This window comes from Podarcis cretensis (assembly GCF_951804945.1).
Source record: "Podarcis cretensis genome assembly, chromosome: 7".
NCBI lineage: Eukaryota > Metazoa > Chordata > Lepidosauria > Squamata > Lacertidae > Podarcis > Podarcis cretensis.
In genome coordinates this window covers 27,746,863-27,770,228 of record NC_137176.1, presented here as the reverse complement: position 1 = coordinate 27,770,228, position 23,366 = coordinate 27,746,863, and the positions used below count along the sequence as shown (strand labels likewise).

General features: G+C 45.4%; 1 protein-coding gene and 1 long non-coding RNA gene across 5 annotated transcripts in view; one reads left to right on the top strand and one right to left on the bottom strand.

Moving 5' to 3' along the window:
- The window catches only part of FARS2 (phenylalanyl-tRNA synthetase 2, mitochondrial), a 208,831-nt gene that overhangs the window by 145,402 nt on the left and 40,063 nt on the right, over positions 1-23,366 (bottom strand). For 3 of the 4 annotated variants that reach the window (XM_079985031.1, XM_079985033.1, XM_079985032.1), the window contains 3 exons: positions 18,599-18,806; positions 17,332-17,964; positions 5,764-5,923 (listed from right to left, as the gene is read on the bottom strand). In XM_079985031.1, coding sequence (XP_079841157.1) covers positions 5,764-5,923; positions 17,332-17,964; positions 18,599-18,616 — 811 coding nt within the window. In that variant the 5' untranslated portion in view covers positions 18,617-18,806. The remainder of the gene's footprint in view (positions 1-5,763; positions 5,924-17,331; positions 17,965-18,598; positions 18,807-23,366) is intronic. The other variant, XM_079985034.1, reaches the window with a different exon arrangement.
- On the top strand, positions 5,937-9,490 carry LOC307221019. The gene is made up of 2 exons (XR_013841286.1): positions 5,937-6,464; positions 9,064-9,490. It is a non-coding gene; the product is annotated as an uncharacterized lncRNA (long non-coding RNA).

Here is a 23,366-nt window from a genome sequence, read left to right as displayed (position 1 = left end):
GCTAGCTCTCGCCCGGCGCAATTATTTAGTATAATTCCGTCTTTAACGTCCCTCGGACAGCCAAATTTAAATAACAATTTGACACACAGCTGTGAGGCATTTGCGAGCTTTTTTGCTCCGCCATGACCTCCCTGCCAATTTGGATACAATAAAGGAACTGGAGGCCCCTTGACTGTCCTCGGGTCCAGTATTGGACCACTTTGACCGGATATCCCCAGTCGATGTGGACAGACTCCTCCGAGCTGGAAAGCCCACCACTTGTCCTCTCGACCCGTGCCCATCCTGGCTGATTAGAGCGTGTCCAGACGAGGTGCGGGCCCCACTGGGGGATATCATCAATTTGTCCCTTGGCACCGGGACATTCCCAGGGGAACTGAAGGAGGCAGTGGTGCGCCCGCTCTTAAAGAAAACATCATTAGATCCCTTAGATCTATCCAATTACCGCCCGGTTTCTAATCTTCCATTCCTGGGTAAGGTGATTGAGAGAGTGGTTGCTGAACAGCTTGGTAGGCTTCTGGATGAAACATCAGCTCTGGATCCATTCCAGTCCGGCTTCCGCGCTGGTCATGGGACCGAGACGGCTCTGGTTGCCCTAACAGATGATCTTCGTAGACAGCTGGATCGAGGTGGGTCGGGGCTGCTGATTCTTCTATATCTGTCAGCAGCTTTCGACATGGTCGATCACGAACTCCTGGACCACCGCCTTGCCGACGTGGGGATCCAGGGCACAGTCCTTCAATGGCTGCGCTCGTTTCTCTCTGGTCTGGGACAGAGGGTGGCGCTTGGGGGGGAATTGTCATCGCGCCACTCCTTGGTGTGTGGAGTGCCTCAGGGTGTGATTCTCTCCCCGATGCTTTTTAACATCTTTATGCGCCCCCTCGCCCAGCTTGTCCGGAGTTTTGGGCTGGGCTGCCATCAGTATGCTGATGACACCCAACTCTATCTGTTGATGGATGGCCATCCTGACTCGGCCCCAGACACACTGATCAGATGCTTGGAAGCTGCGGCTGGATGGAGCCGGTTGAAGTTAAATCCTTCGAAGACAAAGGTCCTCTGGCTGGGACGGGACGATATGGGATTGAGGGGGCAACTCCCATCTCTTGCGGGAGTGCAGTTAGTGCCAGCACCGTCCGTTAAGAGTTTGGGTGTAATCTTCGATACCTCCCTCTCCATGGAGGCGCAGATTGCAGCTATAACAAAGGCGGCATTTTTCCATCTCCGCCAAGCTAAGCAGTTGGCTCCTTACCTCTCTCGCCCTGACCTAGCCACTGTGATCCACGCGACGGTCACCTCCAGACTGGATTATTGTAACTCGCTCTACATGGGGCTGCCCTTGAGACTGACCCAAAAACTCCAGCGGGTGCAGAATGCCGCAGCGAGACTCCTTACGGGGTCTTCGCTGCGAGATCACATTCATCCGGTGCTATACCAGCTGCACTGGCTCCCGGTGGAGTACAGGATCAGGTTTAAGGTGCTAGTTTTAACCTTCAAAGCCCTATACGGCCTAGGACCCTCGTACCTACGGGACCGCCTCTCCTGGTATGCCCCACAGAGGAACTTACGGTCTTCAAATAAAAACATCTTGAAGGTCCCAGGCCACAGAGAGATTAGGCTGGCCTCAACTAGAGCCAGGGCTTTTTCGGCTGCGGCTCCAACCTGGTGGAACGCTCTGTCACAAGAGACAAGGGCCCTGCAGGACTTGACATCATTCCGCAGGGCCTGCAAGACAGAGCTATTCCACCAGGCCTTTGGTCAGGGCACAGCCTGACTCCCTCCTTTGGCAATCTTTACAAAACTTTAGTTTATGGTTGCCATCAATTTTGATTTTAATTAATTCTTATAATGTTTTTATAATGTTGCACTACTTTAGTGTTGTTAGCCGCCCTGAGCCCGGCTTCGGCTGGGAAGGGCGGGATATAAATAATTTTATTATTATTATTATTATTATTATTTAAAGCTGTTACCCTAATGACCTCTTTTAGCAAATCAAATCTTCACAGGGTGGCATGTGTTCTTTTGCACTATCACACCCTTTTAAATACAAAGCTCTTCTCCTCTGATTTGAGGCTCCGCTGCGACTATTTTATAGAGTTGCATAATGAATTAAAAACTATTTAGTCGAGAACTGTACAGATATATTTCCAATATATACCATATTTTTCGCCCTATAGGACGCACCGGTTCATAGGACGCACCTAGATTGGGGGGGGGGGGAATAAAGGGGGGGGAATTATTTTTTTTCCCCCCCAGGCGCGGGGCTAGGGCAGGGGAAGCCCGAGCTTCCCCCGACCCCAGCCCCCAGAAGGGAGCCAGCTTGGGCGCGCAGCTTCGGCATCACTCTGGGAGCTTGCCGGGCTGGGGGGATAGCTTCCTGAAGCCTGGAGAGCGAGAGGGGTTGGTGCGCACCGACCCCTCTCACTCTCCAGGCTTCAGCGAAAGCCTGCATTCACCCCATAGGACGCACACACATTTCCCCTTCATTTTTGGAGGGGAAAAGGTGCGTCCTATAGGGCGAAAAATACGGTATATACACAACAAAGTGCCATTAACCAAATGGTGAGGGGAAACTGACACACACCAAAGAGGCTGGATAAAGGAAATGGTTTCGGGGGGAGGAATCACAGAATCATAGAATTGTAGAATTGGAAGGGACCCCAAGGGTAATCTAATCCAACCCCCTGAAGTGCAACTTACAATTGAGTTGTAAGACTCTTGCTTTGTGCCACAGGTGAACCAAAGCTCGCCACTTTCAGACAGCTCTGGAAAAGCAGGATGGCAAGAAGAGAGCAACAAGCAGCAGGCAGCGGGCCAGAGGTGAAATGTGGCAGAAGCGGGGGTACAGCTTTGCACACAGGAACCTGCCTCAGTGGAATATTTTTCTCACTTATTCCTTATACAGTGGTACCTCGGGTTAATTCATTCCGGAGGTCCGTTCTTAACCTGAAACTGTTCTTAACCTGAGGTACCACTTTAGCTAATGGGGCCTCCTGCTGCCGCCGCCGCACAATTTCTGTTCTCATCCTGAAGCAAAGTTCTTAACATGAGGTACTATTTCTGGGTTAGTGGAGTCTGTCACCTGAAGCGTCTGTAACCCGAAGTCCAAAGCAGCTTAAGAGCAAAACAAATATTTGCTGTATGCAGTATGTTTACAGCACTTGCAGATCTGTGTGAAACTCCAGTTCCCATCAGCCCCCAACCAACACAACAGGGGTGCCAATTTGAATAAAATATTGTGGGGGCCCAGATAAGCCCCGCCCCACATAATCGGTCACATGACACAGCACACACACACACACACACACACACACACAAACACCTGAATGGGAATGCCCATTAACTATGTGGGGGCTGAAGCCCACATGACCCCTCAGAGTTGGCTCCTATGCAACACATCCCATGGTCAGGGATGATGGGAGTTAGAAGTCCAGCAACATTTGGAAGGACACGGGTTATAGGAACACGGGATTTATAGGAACAACAGGTAAAGGTGCATGGTAATGATTAATGGGTCGATGTGACTACAAAGGTTTATCAAGAAGGTTGTTGTTATTTTTTGCTCGACTGGCTCCTGGTCTAGTGCTGTACGAGATGTTCTTCGATGATTTGTTTATTTGCTATATTTATACCTCTCCTTTCCTCCGAGACATTCAAGGCAGCATACATGGTCCTCTACCTTGATTTCATCTTCACAACAACCCTGTGAGGTAGGTTAGGCTGACAGATAGTGACTGTCCCAAGGTCATCCAATAAGTGGGGAATTTGGACATGAGTCTCCTCAATCCTAACTCCAACCGTTTAGCCAGGCATATGCAGACAATTAAGAAAAATAATATTTTTTGCGGCAGTTAGCAGGTGATCTGTAAGTTTAAATTTTATAAGATGTTAATCTGTGTGTGTGTGTGTGTGTGTGTCTGTCTGTCTTTCTGTCTGTCTGTCTGTCTGTCTGTGTGTGTTGTAAACAGCACTGCCTTGGTTTTTTCCTAATGAAATTGTGGTACGCAAGTATTTTTTTAAAATAAACACACATTATGACCGTGACACAACACATCAAATTTGTAGGGAGCACAAATCCGAGAGAAAGCCACAAACGCTTTGCAGTATACATTGCTTTGCCATGTTGCTGAAGATCAATTACATTTCTATACATATTAAAAGAAGTATGGATGAATGGCAATCCATTATCCAGCATTGTATTTACAAGGGAGGCAGCCTTAGGCAAGTCCCTATTATTTTGGACTCAGCTGGATAACACCGGCCTTACCGGCTGCCAAGATTACTGAGAAAGTGGGGGCATGAGAAGAGCTTTGAAGGGCCATAGATCAGAGGTGGAGAACATGATTTGCATGCGGAAGGGTCCAGATTTACACCCCCACCCTCCGCCTCGGCTTCTCCAGATACAGCAAGGAAAAACTCCCATGAAAAGCTCACACATAACCAGCCCATAATTATAAAGCATAATAAAAACAGTCTGCAATTATCAGTCCAGTTAAAACCAGGTGAGAGGAAACTTCAGAGGCCATTTAAACATCGTACAGTAGAGGCTTGTCTTATCGCACCCCACAAATATGAGGCCACAGTTTAAAAGTCCCTGTTTTGCTGGCCATTGGAAAGATTGCTTATTGCGCTGTTTACCTTTAGTGTAATGTTGTCATCAGCTTGCACACACAAAAACCCAATACATTTTATCCAGGTTCATGTACAAAGTGAGTTTCAAAACAGAGAGGTGACGTGGGTTGATTGTATAAAGCAAAAACGACAAATATTCATACAAACCCCAAACAGGAAAATTATTGACAGTAAAAAAGGACTGTTAGACACCTTATTATTTGTGTAGGAGTTTTAATTACAACATTCTTTGCTAGATTTTCTGCTAAAAATAACTCTCTTTAACAGCTTCCAAGCGTGCCAACATATTGCATGAATTCTAACACTAACTGTGTTTCCCTGATAGATATTTATGTCAGCAATGAATACAAGATTTTTGCTGGGTCTCAGAGCAGAGTCCAGTATTCTATGGTAACAATTCCTGAGGACTGGCCATCCTGGTTGAGGCTGGCCAGTCAGTCTACGCTGATGGATAAAGGCTCTCCAGATTTTCAGACAGAAATCTATCCTGGCCCTACATAAGAGATGCTGGAAATGTTCTGCCCCTGATATTGTCATGGAGTGGTTAGACGCAAAGGAATGGTGGGAGAAACTAGCTAGGGAGCCATGGGGGGAAGAAGACTCAGAACCCAGGGAGTGGTGGTGGGAAAACAATGAATGGTCAAACAGAGAAGAAGGGAGAAGGGAGAAGGGAGAAGGGAGAAGGGAGAAGGGAGGAGGAGGAGGAGGAGGAGGAGGGGTGTTGAAAGCTAAAGAGCACAATTCTTGAGAGCATGAATTGTTTGTGGCAAAAGGTATCGTCTGGGTGCTGTGATATCATAAAAATGGGTTAGGAGATACAGTAAAATTAGTGGAGCCTAGTTAATCATGCCCATTAATGTCAATGGGTCTATTCTGAGCCTGATGAGCTCAGAACAGCCAATGAGCCTGTTGTCACAATGCTTCAATTGTTTTCCAAGGATGGAAAAAATGGGCATCACTAGTGAGCAACACTGAGATTGGGGAGCAGTTGGTGTTTCCAGGGATGCTGTCAGCACTGATGCCTTCGTTGCTGCATTAAACCATTTCAACTGCTGTTGGCTGAAGGAAGCATACAGCATTGCAAGTATGTTGGGACCACGTTAGCAGGATCATAGGACCAGCGCATGAAACACCTACCATCACCAAAGAGATGAGCCACAAGTTTTGTCAACGCCATTTTCAAGCTGTGTTCCATGACCCTTGCTGCTTCCATGGTGTGCGTCTCTTGCTTGTGGGGTGTGCGATGGCCTTGTTCAAACAAGCAGAAGCCTTCTCCACCACCCACATTGCTGAATAGCTGTTAAAAAAAAAGAAAAAGGAAAACAATCTCAGCGTCAGTACAGCCCTTTCTGAATATTCAAAGCACTTTGCATATTTTATATGGGTTATCTTTACAAACTGACCTGTGAAGTTAAGGTCGAGCTTTTTCGCTTTAGATACTTTAAATATGAATTGCTGTTGCATTTCACAGGCTTTCATTCCACAGTGAGTTCATTCCCACTCAAGTCTCATTCCAGCAAGTTCATTCCAAGACAAGTGCTGTTTGAATTGAAGGCTTCCCAGCTCACACTCTAAGAAGCAACTATCCCTCAACTTCTGATTGCAGGGGTGGAGAACCTGTGGCCCTCCAGATGTTTCTAGACTACAACACCCATCATACTTGACAATCAAGCCTGGTGGCTGGAGTTGTAGCCCAACAACATCTGGAGTTCCCTAGTCCTGCCTTCGAAGATGCAGAGGAAATCCTGAAAATAACCAGAGTGTGCTTATAATGAATGCTCCTGATAGTGTACAAAACTGCTATAAAAATGCATTAATCCTCACAACCTACCTGCAAGGTAGGCTTCTGAGAAAGTGGGAGAGATAAATATGTGGGCAATCAGGAGCTACAGAGTTGAGCAGAGATTTAAACCAAGGTATTCCAAACCCACAGGGACGCAGGTGGCGCTGTGGGTTAAAGCCTCAGCGCCTAGGACTCGCCGATCGAAAGGTCGGCGGTTCGAATCCCTGCGGCGGGGTGCGCTCCCGCTGCTCGGTCCCAGCGCCTGCCAACCTAGCAGTTCGAAAGCACCTCCGGGTGCAAGTAGATAAATAGGGACCGCTTACCAGCGGGAAGGTAAACGGCGTTTCCGTGTGCGACTCTGGCTCGCCAGAGCAGCGATGTCACGCTGGCCACGTGACCCGGAAGTGTCTCCGGACAGCGCTGGCCCCTGACCTCTTAAGTGAGATGGGCGCACAACCCCAGAGTCTGTCAAGACTGGCCCGTATGGGCAGGGGTACCTTTACCTTTACCTATTCCAAACCCAAGCTCAGTAATTTATTCCCCACCCCCCAAAAAATGCCTTTGCTTTTTAAAATGCAGTCAATCTATGTGCCCCTGTGGTCTCATTCAGGAAGCAATTTCTTCTTTCAACCTAGCCCTTGGTAGGCTCAACACTGAGCTCTAACCCATGTCTGGTCAGATTCAGAATGAGTTATCTGCCACCGGCGCTCTAGCCGTCTCAACAATTGTTTCATTGCCCTCAGAAGCAAGTAAGATTCCCTAACAAACAGCTGACCCACGACTGCAGCTCTTCTCCTGCAATCTCAGGGGCAGAGGGTGCTTGCGGGGGTGCCACTTAAATCAGTGGCTTCACCCTGCCTCATGAGTGGGCTGGTCCTGCTCCAGAGAGTGCTATGCAACGTTATGCGTTCAGGACCAGGGAGTAGCAGTAGTTACTCTGCATTAGCATACCCCACTATTACATTTTTGCCTGAATTAACCTAGCTGATTCCGTTGAAAGGGGGGCCAAGATGACACAGTGCTACCTGCTGATCCTAACTGCTGTTTCCTGATCAGGGGACTTCAAAGACCTATCCAATTAGCTTCTCTCCCTGCTAAATCAAAACTCCTGAGATACAAGCCCAACTGCCTTTCATCCTGCTGCAGCAAGCCTGGACATGTCTCTTCTGAGATTGATATGACACACACACACCACCGAATCCTTGCCATTTTCTGAAGCCTTACAGAATCCTGCATGTTATCAGAGTGTGACGCTACTTCCTATCCTTTCCTATAATCTGGGAGCTTTCCACGCTATGTTGTGGGACACAACATATCAAGGAGAAGATCGACAGCAAGTAATATTCTCTGACGAACAGCTGACCCACGACTGCAGCTCTTCTCCCGCAATCTCAGGGGCAGAGGCAGTGAATTCTGTTTTGATGCTTGAGATGAAGTGGGAAGTGCCACCTTGCCTGCTGCCCAGCCCATTGCCTCTGGACAGCGCTGATTTCCGGTGAGATCTCGCCAAGATCTCACAAGATTCTGGCAAGATATTGCTGGAAATCAGCGCCAATGGTGGCGCCACTTCTCTGGCGGCAGAGGAGTCAGTGGGGCAGGCAGGGTGCATGCGGGGGCGCCGCTTAAGGCAGTGGCTTCACCCTGCCTCATGAGTGGGCTGGTCCTGCTCAGGGGAGTGTTATGCAATGTTATGCACTGCCACACAAAAAAGAGGACACAGGTGTGCCTAATGTTTGCATAGTGCTATAATTTAAAGGGAAATATAACAATACATCTCAATGCAGTACGTTTCCGAGCACAATTCAAAGTGTTGGTGCCGACCTTTAAAACCCTAAATAGCCTCGGCCCTGTATACTTGAAGGAGCGTCTCCACCCCCATTGTTCAACCCAGACACTGAGATCCAGCCCCGAGGGCCTTCTGGCAATTCCCTCATTGCAAGAAGTGAAGTTACAGGGAACATGGCAGAGGGCCTTCTTGGTAGTGGTGCCCACTCTGTGGAACACCCTCCCATCAGATGTCAAGGAGATAAGTATACAGAGGTACCTCTGGTTACATACTTAATCCGTTCCGGAGGTCCGTTCTTAACCTGAAACTGTTCTTAACCTGAAGCACCACTTTAGCTAATGGGGCCTCCTGCTGCTGCCGCACCGCCAGAGCACGATTTCGGTTCTCATCCTGAAGCAAAGTTCTTAACCCGAGGTAATATTTCTGGGTTAGCGGAATCTGTAACCTGAAGCGTCTGTAACCTGAAGCGTATGTAACCCGAGGTACCACTGTACAACCTTTGTCTGAACATCTGAAGGCAGGCCTGTACAGTGGTTGCAGACTCCACCAACCCAGAAATATTACCTCAGGCTAAGAACTTTGCTTCAGGATGAGAACAGAAATCGTACTCTGGCAGCGCAGCGGCAGCGGGAGGCCCCATTAGCTAAAGTGGTGCTTCAGGTTAAGAACAGTTTCAGGTTAAGAATGGACCTCCAGAACAAATTAAGTACTTAACCCGAGGAACCACTGTATAGGGAAGTTTTCTAATGTTTAATGTTTTGTTATGTGTTTATATACGTATGTTGTAAGCCGCCCAGAGTGGCGGGGCAACCTTCACACACAGACTGGTTTCTGTACACACTCACACTGCTGTTTATTCTCCAACCAGGCAAGCAAGAGGCACGATCATAGTTCAAGGAGATGTTTCATCCAGGCGAAAAGGAGGATGTAAATGAAGGCTGGTGAGAGAGATATAGCCTGGAGGAGAAGCTGTGTGGCCCCTGGCCCCTGGCTTCAAATTCCCCACCAAGTTCTAATAGTCAGTTAGAAAGTTTTGCCGTTTTCTAGGGTTCCCCCCTCCCCAATGATTAAATGCCTTGTGTATGCAGTTGTGCCAAACTTCCTCTAAAGGAGGAGAATCCATACTCTAAATCCACTTAGTCTGGACCAACCCTTTTTTCTTTTTCTTTTGCAAATGCACTGCAGCCTCTAAACTGATGGATTAATAATGACACTAATGTGGAACTTGTGCATCAAGAAGAACACTTCCTGCCATCACAATCACTCTCTGACACAATAAAACTTGTAAGATCACACCCTGGCCCCTGCACTGTCAGTCAATGAGTGGATACTAAAGTCGATGCGTTAATAATGGAGTACCCTGGGCTGCTTACAGTGGGGAGTTTTAGTTTGGGAAGAAAACAACACAAATTATTTTAGACAGCTCGTCACATCACCTCTTGGTGTAATCACTAGGCCCTTCAGTCCACAAGCTACCAGGTGGAAAAAGCTGAGCTTGTTTATATTGTATGAATCCAGCCAACATATTTAGATAGTGAAGCTGGTTTTCAAAAGGGGGGCAGAATATACAAATTTAAAATGTTATTAGTCTATGATTAACACACTGATGGGTATTAATTTCATACTTCCCTACATTTATTTCACTGATATACAGAAACATTTGTCACACAATCAACTATCATCCACACTTCTTCAAAGAAATGCATACTGAATTTTCAGTTATCAAGCCATACTGACAATTTTGGTGTGTGGAGCTTAAAGACATGACAGTCCTAGGAAATTAAAGGGGGCCCCACTTATATTTTTCTGTCTGCTGTTTATGCTGAGCCTCAAAGTATAAGTGCTGGTGGCCTCCACTCAGGCGTGATTCTAAGGCTGAAATGCTGGTGGAAAAAATGTGGAAGGTGGCAGAGGTGCCTTTACTCAAGAGCAGAATGAAAGCAAAAACAAACAAACAAATCAGAATCATTTAGCTAGTCAACAACAACAAGAAGAATATTGGCCCTTAGAGAACTGTGAACAAGGCTGGCAACTGTTTTTCTGGCAGGACTCAAAAGCACTTAATAGACAGGTGATAAGTAGAAATTACATCATGTGATGATCACTGATTCTATGGCAATCATGGGCAAAGCTAGAGACAACCACTGCCCCATCCCATTGTGCTTCACTTCCTTCCCTCACACTGAGGATCACAACTTTACATCCCAACTGAGATACGGCAAACCATCATTTTACCTCCAAACCAGACCCTGAAAGCAGTTTAACTAGAAACCACAAGTTAGAATTTACAGTAACCCAAATTTGACACGATCAGACATCATGGCAAGTTACAGGGTTCACAAACAGTCGGTGTGGGAATGGGACTGGGGGGGGAGCTGAAAGGAGCCCACAAACCCAAAGCCCGCTCACTATTGATGGGGCTGTGATATCTGAAGAGAGCCCATGCGCTAAGAACAGCTTCACTTGCTGAAACCATGCTTCTTGAACAGCTATGAAACACACACATGCCTTGGCACTCCAAAAGGGGGCAAACCTATCTCAGGTAGAAAAGGGAAAGCATTTGGCTACTCCAACATCACCAACTTTCTAGCTGAACAAATTAGAATGCATGTTTGTTGCTTTGGCAGTTTCTGGTCCCCATTCTCATGTCACAATAAGTCATATCCTGAAATAAACCACGATACATGCTAAGTGCAACCACGCCTCCCCTTCCAGAGTAGAGGAACAACCCATGGAAAGCATGATTTGCAAACCAGCACTTCTGGTTTGTTCCTTTCCACATAAACCATGAATGGAAACTAAATTTTGCTCCTGGCTTACCGCTTGTAGTTTTCTTGGTTTGTAAGTCACGCTAAGTCAGCCACTCTGTGGTTTGCTTCCCTCCTTGGAAGGGGGAGTTGTGAAACTGACATGCCTGAGCAACATGCTACTAGTCCACAGTAAACTATGGTTTATTGGAAACCATGGTGCACTGTGACGAATAAACCAGGCCTGTATCTGAGGATGGGTAAGGAAATGCCAGACTCCAGTAGTCTGTTACCCACTTCCCCTCCATCTTTTTGCATCTCTTCCTAACCTTAAAGAGAATGCATTTCCTCCTTAGTTCCTGTCAGGGAACTGCCATTGGAGCCAGAGGGAGAGGGAGGGCTCCAGAGGGATTCCAGAGAGCGTCCCGGGATGGGGAGAGGCAGCCCATCTTCTGGGGAAGGAAATCAGCGTAGCACCAGTGGAGAAGGGGGGCAGATGGGGGAATTGGTGAGGTGGCTCCATGACTCCTCGCCGGAGACCAGCGGGGAGAGCACGGGTCCTCCGCTGCCCACACCCTCCCTGCGCAGAAGGCTTCTGTGCAGGGAGAGTAGGCGGAGACTAGGTGTCAAAGAGCTTCTTTGCTGGAAGAAGTTCAAGAAACGCCCACTGACTGATTCTGCCAGTGACTGAGACAGCCACGGGTGAGTGGCTGTCTGGACAGAAAGGGTTCACTCAGGCAACCCAGCCAGGTGTGGCGCCGATTTACGCACGAGCAACCCCTAGAACCATTACAGTTCCCTTCAGTGTATACTTAGCTTTCTGGATATAGACCGAGTTACGCCTCTTCCCATATTACAGCAATGGAAACAGCAACATGTCAATCAACAAATACGTGTTTCATTTTGTTCATCTTAAGCATCTTTATTATGTAAACACCAGTGTGCACTTCTGAGATGGCAAGTCTGCATCTTCCTCTAAATAATCAGATGCTGAAGGCAGCCAGCAACAGGAAGCTGAATTATCAGAAGGGCTCTCCCACATCCCCTCAGACGAGCTTCCCAGAAGATTACACAAAGGTTGGCATCATCTGAAACATATGCCTCAAGCTGTCCACAATATGCATGTTTTCACTTTTGCTAATTGAATCTCACTGCTGAAATAGACACCTTCAATTTGCATTAGCTCCCTCTGGCGGAGAACACCACGTTAAATTTAAAAGCAGCACACCTTAAAAAGTCAAGTTTTAAAGACCTGGTTTCCATATAAACTCTTCTGGCAGAGTTAGGAGGTCTGTGTCAGGGTGGCAGGGAACAGTGTACCCCCCAAATGTACTCCCCTACTCTTCTACATGTGACTTCAGTTCCTGCTGCTGCTGAAGTGCCTTTTGCAAAAAGGAAAAACACAACATTCACTAGAAATTCAGTATGGCACATATAACTTTCAGGCTGAAGTTATTGCAAGGGATCAGTAGCTGATGGAGTCTTAAGGCAGTGCTCTCCTGACCTGCATTGCTGCTGCTTACTGGAAGGTAAATGAGGAGAGGAGACGTAGCAGTGAGGTCAATGTAGTGCAAACCCACCAGCAGGAATGCCACATTGGCTCTGCCAGTGTGTCTGCACTGTGCTGACCTCGCCTCTCCCAGTAAGCAGCAGTGATGCAATGATTGCAGGTCAAGTGTACCCCATGCCCCAGCATCCCATCAGCTACTGCTGGGGTTGGTAACCAGTCAAAACTCGACTCTCCTGCTCAAAATGCTGTTTTGCTTGTCAACTGTCAAAACAGAAAGACATACAGTCAGGGACAAAAATGTACATGTCCAGAAACAGATTTATTTTTGCAGAATATGCAATATTCAGATGGGCACTCTGCACATTCCTGGGAGTGCAGCATCTTGAAAAATCAGAAAGGAAATGCCACTGCAGAAATTCAGAGTCACTGTGTCCTTAAGCCCAGCCTGGCTGGGGATGAGGGAAGAAGCTAGCTCCTTCCACAGTGGAAAAACAACTCTGAACCATTTCAGAGTCGCCCAGTTTGAGGTGCTGGCATATTTGACACAAAAAGGTGGCCAACTTATTACAGATCCACTGGGAGAGAAAAATATGCAAGGCTAATACAGTATATTTCATTCCTTTCCACTAACATACTCCCACATTTTTGAACTCTTCATCACTCCTTTGCAGAAGCATCACTCGCACAAATAAAGTAAAACAGAGGTTACACAAGATCAGAGAAAAGAACATTATCATATTTTAGTATTAAACCAGAAGTGCTGGGGGAGGAAGCATATTGGAAGCTGGGGGGGGGGGACAAATTGTACAGGGCTTTGCAATATCCTTCCTGTGTGTAGAAGGCACAACCTACACAGCATAAAAAGCAACTGTCCTCCTTCTCAAAGGACAAGTGTTAGAGGTAAAGGTCAAAGTAAAGGACCCCTGGACGGTTAAGTCCAGTCAAAGGTGACTATGGGGTTGTGGCGCCCAACTTGCTTTCAGGCTGAGGGAGCCAGTGTTTATCCACAGCCAGCTTTCCAGGTCATGTGGCCAGCATGACTAAACCGCTTCTGGCACAACGGAACACTGTGACAGAAACCAGAGCGCATGGAAACACCGTTTACCTTCCCGCCACAGTGGTACCTATTTATCTACTTGCACTGGTGTACTTTCGAACTGCTAGGTTGGCAGGAGCTGGGACAGAGCAACGGGAGCTCACCCCATTGTGGGGATTTGAAACGCCAACCTTCTGATCAGCAAGCCCAGGAGGCTCAGTGGTTTAGACCACAGCCCCACCTACCACCCAAGGTCTTTGAAGCACCAGAGCAGATGCTCAGAAGTTCAGCAAACAGTCCTTGTGCTGGTGTTTTCCGTTTGGTCTCATGGTCCCTTCATATATTCCCAAGTGGCACATCTCCCTATGTATAAAAGATATACAAGCCTTCAGGGTAGGAACAGCCAGAAAACTAACAGATGCACTTCAGGGACATATTTCAAGAACACATATATGTGTATACCCACATATTTAAAAAGATGTTTTCTGCATATTTTACTCTCACGAAGTATTTTGTCGCAAGTTAAGTATCTCTACATTTATTTCTCAGCTCACGAAAGAAAGCAACATAATGTTATGCAAAGAGACCTCCATGCAACCCTTCCAGAAACATATTTGCCTGGCTGAGTGCTTAGCAAAACTGCCGCAGAATACATCAGACGTTAGCATTCAGCAATAACATCTCAGTCACTCTCTCGAGAAAAATCATCTCCCTATTACATTCTGTAACAAAACAAAATGACAGACGATGCGGACACTTTCTAGATATAAACTATGAGGATAGTGCAGTCCTGTGGTGCCCATTTAATACTGGTGTGCTGAATCAAGCCAAAAGGGGAAAAAAAGTTTTTTTAAAGTATGTTCTGGTCTGTAAAAAAAGAAAATGAAAAGAAAAGAAAAGCTTCGTTTTCCTGCAAGAAGCTAACCACATCATAAGCCGTGCTGAAGAACACAACCGTTTTCTATGCAAGGCTCAGCAGTTCATCACTGCAGCCAACCCAACTGAATATCCAACCACTTCCCACTCTCTTCAGTGCCAAGAAAGTTCTCTCTCATCCAGCATTTACTCCTAGTATAATTAATACAGAGGTGAAATGTGTCTCTAATCTATACTTTTAAAGTTGATGGTATGAAAATGGCAAAGAAACTAACATGCCCAGAGTGCGGAGAAATAGGAATACTCTTTGCATTACTCAGGAGCGCTTATTAGCTCTGATTGCAGCACCAAGATCCAAAAACTTGCTTTAAGCCAGCAGGTGGCTTGGTCGCACCCTGAGCAAGATTTTTTATTCCACCATTCCAACTCAGTTTTGAAAGTAGCCTCCATTTGCGCACACACACACATGACGTTCTGCCATGGGGCAAGTGGTTCTGCTGCTCCCTGTGTCCCAGTCCCATGAAACTAGGTTCTGTGGTTCTCTGAATCCTAGCATTTGTTTAGAATAATTGGATCAAGCATGACATGCGTTTGGAGACCTTCCGATTATTGGCTTCCTGTAAAAACAAGTTTAATGGCTGCAATCTTCACAATGTGAGGGGGGCGGGAATCAACATGGCAGAGAGTGTTGTGAGAAGTCCTAGGGAAATGAGATATATTGCTCCAATCCCATAATAGTTCTAGTGCATCTGATCCACACCCACCCACTTTGAGAAGAGTCCAAACATTTGTGCCCTTGTATAATGGAATCCAATCCACTGAGAACAGAAAAGGGTGAAAACTGTACTCAATAAATAATAATAATGTTGTATTCACACCTTCCTTCTGTTCCTTTCTAGGGCATTATAAAGATTGATATCAAATGCTAAGGGATTGCCTTTCTTATGCACAAAAGTAATGATTAAGCATGGTGGAGACTTTTAAAAATCAGCCACTATGAAATGAAAGTCAATTTGAAGGGGGCCTGTTAGGCATTGCCAAAAAAATATCTACATCACATACCCCAAATAAGGACAAACAAGAATACCAGTTTGCATATGGTCATTTATATGTACAGGCAGCACAAACTTAGAAAGAATTGTTGTAATTTAAGCAGGAATACAATACATTGTGTTAAGTTGTGGGTGAACATATCAGACGACACAGCAATTCTCCAAACAGCTATTGTTTATTCACAGGTCAGAACAGAACTGAACTGAAAGGTTCAGCCAGCCTGCCTATATAGAGCTCCAGTACAACGTAACTGTGACAACTTTCTGTAACTATCCAATCACTGAACATCACTTTCAGTCCCTTATTTGCATATGTGGACCTGAGTGAAAACTATCTACAGTATTCCCCTGCTGGCCCAGGGTGAGAACTTCAGTACATAACACATCTCACCCTAGTGGGGAAGACATTGTGCCTCTGTTCAGCTGACGGTCAACTTTCAGGCTGCTGCTTCCCCATTTTATGGTTCATTATCTTTAAACTTTTATGGTTTACTATCTTGGACTGGACAGTCCTCAAATAAAGGACACCTTCAAACAGAGGACTCACAACCCTTCAAAACAGAGGACTAACATACCACAGGATTAAGCTAACATATATTTCCACATAATGTCCATGTTTTTAGCCATTAAACGTGTCACTATAATTTTTCACCGAAAGGCCCTCCTATATAATATTTTGAGGGAGTTAACACAAGGTATATGCCTACAATTTTTGAGACTACACTTCAGATTTGAAATCCTACTGACACTGTTCTAGAGTGGTTAAAAATATAAAGATTTATGTTATATGGTGCAGAGATCCCATAAACCAGCAAGAAAGACATACTTTATTCTATTTTGCAATTTATGTTACCTAGAGCACTTATAACTTTTCTCCTGGCAATGAGATAGGCATTTTTTAGGAGACATATGCTCTTTTAAAAATGAGAATGACTAATATTCTGAGCCGCACAAACCCAAACATTTTTGCTTTCCAGTGATAAACAAAGATATGGTTTGTTGCCATTCTGTTGTAACAGGAGTTAATGAGCTCAACTGGGGGTGGGGGGGGGGACGGACCTCTGTCTGTGCAATGAATGTGATTAGCCCAGAAGCTGCAGAGTGGAATCGAAAAGAACTCTGGTCAAGAGACTGGCTCATGATGGAGACAGGCCTGAATGCCCGCCTTGAGAGCAGAACTGCTTTTCTGTGTGAGAGGCAGAAATGCTGACAAGGCCTTAAATGAGCTAAGACAAAGCGCTATTGTAAAAGAGGTACAAGACTCCATGTAGCTTAGCAGTGCTGGGTGACCATCATGAATTCCTCCTGTACCCCGATAAGGCTTGGTATCATGTTAGCCCCTAAAACAATGGGGAACTGCTTCTGCAGGTGTCTGTCCTGTGATTGACCAATATATTATTGTTTCAACATTTTTAATGTTTGCTGTCCTGGGCTCCTTTGGGAGAAAGGGGACAGTAGAAATGAAATACAGTGGTACCTCGGGTTACAGCTTCAGGTTACAGACGCTTCAGATTAAAGACACTTCAGGTTACAGACTCTGCTAACCCAGAAATAGTACCTCAGGTTAAAAACTTTTCTTCAGGATGAGAACAGAAATTGTGCAGCGGCGGTGCAGCGGCAGCGGGAGGCTCCATTAGCTAAAGTGGTACCTCAGGTTAAGAACAGTTTCAGGTTAAGAACGGACCTCCAGAACGAATTAAGTTCTTAACCCGAGGTACCACTGTAAACAAATACTATCAATCCCTCTGAACCTGTTGAAGGTGCCATGATGGGAACAGCTAACATGGTGCCCTTCAAGTGTTGTTCAACAACAACTCCCATCATTCCTAATCATTCACTGGGCTGGGTGGGGCCGATGTGAACCAGAAGCCAACAATATCAGGGAGGACACCACGTTGGCTAGACCCTTTCTTACCTCGTGGTCGGAGAAGAGCCGGACACCTTCTAGCTGGTGGAAGACTGGGTAGTGGGTGCTATCAATCTGATCTCGACGGTAAACATCTCCCACAACCAGAAAGGCATCGAGTCCCGAGTGCATCAAGTCCCACTGGTGGGCAGATGTGTGGGCTCTTAGGATGTGGGTACGATTCAGGTAGTAGTTATCCCCTTTCTTCCTGCTAGGATGGTCTTTTGGAATAAGCAGCCTGTCAAAATTCTGCTCAACGGTGACCACCGGAGGCAAATCATCGTACACAGAGAAGAGCGGCGTCCCAAAGCGCCCAATATATTGCTTGTAGAAGTGGTCTTTCACACGCTCTTTCATCAGCCACAAAGGGTGATGCTTTTGGTTGTGCAAGTTTTCCCCCACCTTGGAAAGAATCTTCTTTGTGACATTGGTGTAGTCATCTGGGAGATAAGATTTGCCAAGAACTTCCACTGCGTCTGTTATGGAGGTGCTGGCAGCAAAACCTGAAGATATTCGCCGGCACCATGCAGGACTGAAACTGGAAAGTCTTCTTCCCAGAAATCCCCATGATGGAACCATTCTGCCACAGCCAAGTATTTGCATTAAGTTTCTGGATGCAGCCATTGCAGGGTTCTTTATATGCTGGAGGAAGTAGAAAATCACATGCAAATAATGATTTCTGATTGCAGTACATACACAATCTTTGATATGAAATACAGTGGTACCTCTGGTTGCGAACAGGATCCATTCCGGAGGCCCATTCGCAACCTGAAAAGAATGCAACCCGCGTCTGTGCACGCGCGGGTCGCAATTCGTCGCTTCTGTGCATGCACGTGACGTCATTTAGCGTGTCTGCGCATGCGCGAGCGGTGAAACCCGGAAGTAGCCCATTCTGGTACTTCCAGGTTGCCGCGGGATGCAACTGAAAACGCTCAACCTGAAGAAAACGTAACATGAGGTATGACTGTATATGAGTTTTAGTCTACTCAGTCACAAAGAAAAGCTGATGAAATTATTCCATCACAGTTCTATAATGTAAGAAAATTACTAATGCTTTGGGAGTGCAGCAAAAACTAGCAATGGTCCAGAGACAGAGAGGGGGAAACCCTGTTGTTGTTATTGTTGTTGTTGTTAGGCAAGTGGGTTGGGAAAGAGTCCTCCCAGGGCTTTGGGGAGCAGAGGCTACCAGATATGTTAAATAGCACTGTTCTAAATGGACCAAGAAATATGTTCATTTTAACTTCCCAATTAAAGCAAGCGAAAGCAAAACACCTACCTGGACAAACAGAACCATTTTGGAACATCAGAAGATGTGTGCCTCTCAAATAGTGTTGATAAACAAGATATACCCAATAGACGTTGACTGATTGTATTCCAGATACAGTCTTTGAAAATGCGGCCAATAATTCTCATATACAAGAAGCGATTCAAGGATAATTTATGTGGATTCTTCTGTCTCTCTGCAGGAGATTGCCAGCCAATTACTATGGGAAAGAGAAAGAGGTAAATAACGTGAATGTTGAGTAACAAAGACCATGATCAAAAACATTTGTAATTTCTTCACAAAGCTTTCCATAATGGCTGATTGGGATGCAAAGCTGCAGTAAAAACTGAGTCATACCATTTGTACTCTCTACTGCCTACTTCACCAAACTGTATAATGAACAAAAAGCCATAAGCTCACACCATGTCTACCCACCCTACACAAAACTCAGACTGAGAGCCAGGGAGCTCATCTGAAGTCTGCCTCACTCAACCTCTTGCCTTCTTCTGCTGACCAGATGGTGGATGAGAAACATTCCAGAAACTCACCTGCCCGTGCAGGAGAAGGCAAATGCTACAACTAGTTGCTAGAAGATTACAAATGGCGGCAGCAGAAGACTATCCGGCTCCACATAGTCCCTCACACATAGCCAGTGTGGTGTAGTGGTTAAGAGCGGTAGTCACGTAATCTGGGGAACCGGGTTCGCGTCTCCGCTCCTCCACATGCAGCTGCTGGGTGACCTTGGGCCAGTCACACTTCTCTGAAGTCTCTCAGCCCCACTCACCTCACAGAGTGTTTGTTGTGGGGGAGGAAGGGAAAGGAGAATGTTAGCCGCTTTGAGACTCCTTAGGTTAGTGATAAAGCGGGATATCAAATCCAAACTACTCTTCTTCTTCTTCTTCTTCTTCTTTTTCCTCCTCCTCATGAAGAGGATTATAAGTGAACCAGGCCTCAAATATGGCAAATTTGCAGGATTAGATAGGCCAGGTGTCAAAAGGGAGACATCTAAGGCCAGTGCTAATGTTAGGCAGTGTGAGGCCATCGCCTCAGAAGGCGAATGGATTGGAGCAGTAGCTCCTGGCTGTTCCTCCTGACTCCCTACCCCTGCCAGCCATTTCCCTCTGCTGCCATACATCCTGTCCTGCCCCCAGTAATCTGGGTGTCTGCCTTAGGTGCAGTGGAGGAAGCTATTCCATCACTGGTGTTCAAAGGAGATTCACCTGCAAGTCTAGTCAGCATCACAGTGTCCTTTACCCCAGACAGCAAAATGTCTAGAGAGAGCCCTAGAGGCATCACTGGGCATCTGCGGAGCCCCACAACCTCCTGGGCCAAGTCAGATGGATTCTCTGGGTTATGCACCAAGATTCTTTTTCTCAATTAACTAAAACTACTACTATAAATGGTAAGCATCTCCCAAATTCCTATGTTTCATTAGCACTCTTTCTTGGAAATCATTGCTGATGGGCTCCAGATGGACTATTTAATATACAATTTTTTGTAAATTGACAGGTTGGGCCCAAATCCCTTAAAGCCGTTCATTTCTCCCTTCTGTCCCAAAAATACTTAATGGACAGAAAATCCCTAACAACCCTGAAATGCTGTGGAACATATGAGGAAAGTAAGGCTGCCTTCTTTTAGTGATCTGACAAACTTCTGTTGCGCAAGAGAAGTTCTACCAGTGTAACATATGCTAAAAACAAAATACTGGTAATAGACATATGGTATAATTACCAAGATTGGGCATTTACCAAGCTGTTTAGCAACTCAACTAAGTGTTTTTTTTTCTCCAGCATACAAACTTGTCTGAGCATAAGGTTGTAAATGCTATAGTTGATGATATACTTTGCTTAAATCATCTCTGGTTAAAATGGGACATAAATTAGGAAAAGGTAACATAAAATTCACAGGCTATGCGTAGCCCAGAGACATCAGAACTTTTAAAAATGGTGGTTCTAAGAAAGGCGCTAATGTGCATTAACTTTTACCATTAGTTATTTCTGGGAAGAAGAGGCTAATTCGAATTATCTACCTTATTTACTAAAATGTAATGTGCACCTTTCTGGCCAAATTATGTCATGAAAATTAGAGCGTGCATTAGATTTGATGGCGCATTTACATTTGCCAGGACATTTACATTTGTCAGGACGCAGGTGGCGCTGTGGGTTAAAGCCTCAGAGCCTAGGACTTGCCGATCGAAAGGTCAGCGGTTCGAATCCCTGCGGCGGGGTGCGCTCCCGCTGCTCGGTCCCAGCGCCTGCCAACCTAGCAGTTTGAAAGCACCTCCGGGTGCAAGTAGATAAATAGGGACCGCTTACCAGCGGGAAGGTAAACGGCGTTTCCGTGTGCTGCGCTGGCTCGCCAGATGCAGCTTTGTCATGCTGGCCACGTGACCCGGAAGTGTCTCCGGACAGCGCTGGCCCCTGGCCTCTTAAGTGAGATGGGCGCACAACCCCAGAGTCTGTCAAGACTGGCCCCTACGGGCAGGGGTACCTTTACCTTTACCTTTAATGTGCACCTTTCTGGCCAAATTATGTCATGAAAATTAGAGCGTGCATTAGATTTGATGGCGCATTTACATTTGCCAGCAAATACTTTTTTGGTTTTAATGTTTTGAAAATTGAGGTGTGCATTAGATTTGATGGTGCATTAGAGTCACATAAATACAGTACTTCGGTTTTCCAGGACTGCCCCCATCCTCTGAACCATGCAAAGGAGCATGGGCTAGCTACTGTAAGCAAAAATTGAGGTGCTCAAGTAAACTGGTACACTTGGGAGCAGAAGCTGTGCAGAATACAAAACTATCAATCAATCAAAATTTATTATACAGTCACAGAACAGTTAAAAACAAGGCAGAATACCAAGAACGCTGTGTTTCTGACACAAATTCAAATAAAATACATATATAGAAACAGTGGGAGAAAGCCAAACCACACCTGAACTGGCAAAATCGTTTTATGAATCTTTGCAGGAGAAAACAGAAATGTGACAGTTAATTTCCTTTACTGTGTTGTTTGTCTCAATCAATAAAAAAAAGGCCAAATACCACTCAAAAGTCTCTGCTGGGTATTTTGATAAAGTTTTGTTCATCTCTATAAAATAGTTTTGTTCATCTCTATAAAATATACATTTAAAAAACCATTTTCCCCCTACCCATTCATCCCCACAGGACAGATATTTATTATAAGGAATACCCCCACCCCTGCAAAGAGCCATCTAGTCCTAGAAAAATGCCACCAGCTGGCATTTGGGAACAGTCAAGTTATCTAAATAATTGGCATGACCCTCAACAAACCAAGACAAAGTGCAGAGCAAGTTTTACAATCAGCACCCACAAAATACTGTGGAGGGGGCAGATATCAGACTTGTTGAATCTACTTTGTTTTTTACTAAGATTCCAAGATCTACCAACCAGAGCCAGGAATCAAAGCGAAATTTCTAGAATCAAAAGAATAAGTACGTTTTGCATCTAGGAATTTGTAGTCAGCACTGCATTCATAGACTGTTTTATAAAAAATGATGCAGAATAGCTGGACTCCTTCCATTTATTAAAACTTTCCAGTTGGGGGTGCGTGGTCTGTAGGCAGGCAACACGGAGGCATAAATCTACAGCTCTCCTAGACCGAAAAGATCATTTCAGTGATAGGATAAATCTCCCTGTTTGCATTTCCAAGGGTAAGGATTCAAAGGGGATGTCATCAAGATCATTGGAAACTTAAAACACCAAACAAGTCCAAAAACTTGAGTTGTCGGCAGTGAAACTGACATGGTTCTGATTGGTGGTTCAAGAGGTAGCAAGAGATTTTGGAACGGTTTGCTAATTTGGACAAATGGAACAGACTTATTAAGAAAACTATGTTTAGGCATAAGATGAAACGAGGTCTTAGTTATCCTCCTTTGTTGACCTATTATCAGGCTTGTAATTTAAAACAGTTGTTATATAAGGGGTCTTTCAGTTCCATGGCTGCAAGCAGAAAATTACAATAACAATAACAATAATAATTTATTTATACCCCACCCATCTGGCTGGGTTTCCCCAGCCACTCTAATCCATCAGGCCTACATGCCATTCCATAAGTTGAACATAACAGTGCTTCTGACCATAGAAAATCCCTTTTCTATGGAAGGTTGGACTAAATAGGCCAAAAAGACTGCCACCTTTAGAGTCACTGTGAGTTCCAAATCTGGAATATAAGGAAATCGAGCAGGTTGATAAATTCCTTCACTTCCCAGGTTGGGAAGATGCAGGCCACTGTAGGCTGACAGATTTATTTAAGAATGGTAACCCTTTAAGACTGCAATAGATCACCCATATCTTGAGAGCCTTTCACCCATCTTGGCTTCAAGTATTGCAGATCCAGCACTCTACACAGAAGCGAGGCATATGTCAGACGAGCATTAAGAGTGGTATGAATAATCATGTATTCAGCCTGGCTATAATATGAAAGCAATGGTCTCTGTTGTTTATAATGAGCTTATTGTAGAGATGGTTGGCACTCCTATGAGTGCTAAAACGGTATGGGAGTTAGCTTTAGGATGGGAATTCCTGCTGATGCTTGGGATGCAATGTGGCAGAATGCACCATACAAGTTCATTTCAGCTCATATTCAAGAGGCTGTATTCAAAGCGATTCACAGATGGCATTGGACGCCACTTCAATTACAAATAAAAAATTTGGCTATCTCAGTGGAACACTGGTGAGGCTGTGGTGGTCTTTATCATTTATGGTGGGGGTTGCAAATTAGTCAAACCTTTCTGAGAGGTTGCTTTTGCAAATCCTTTG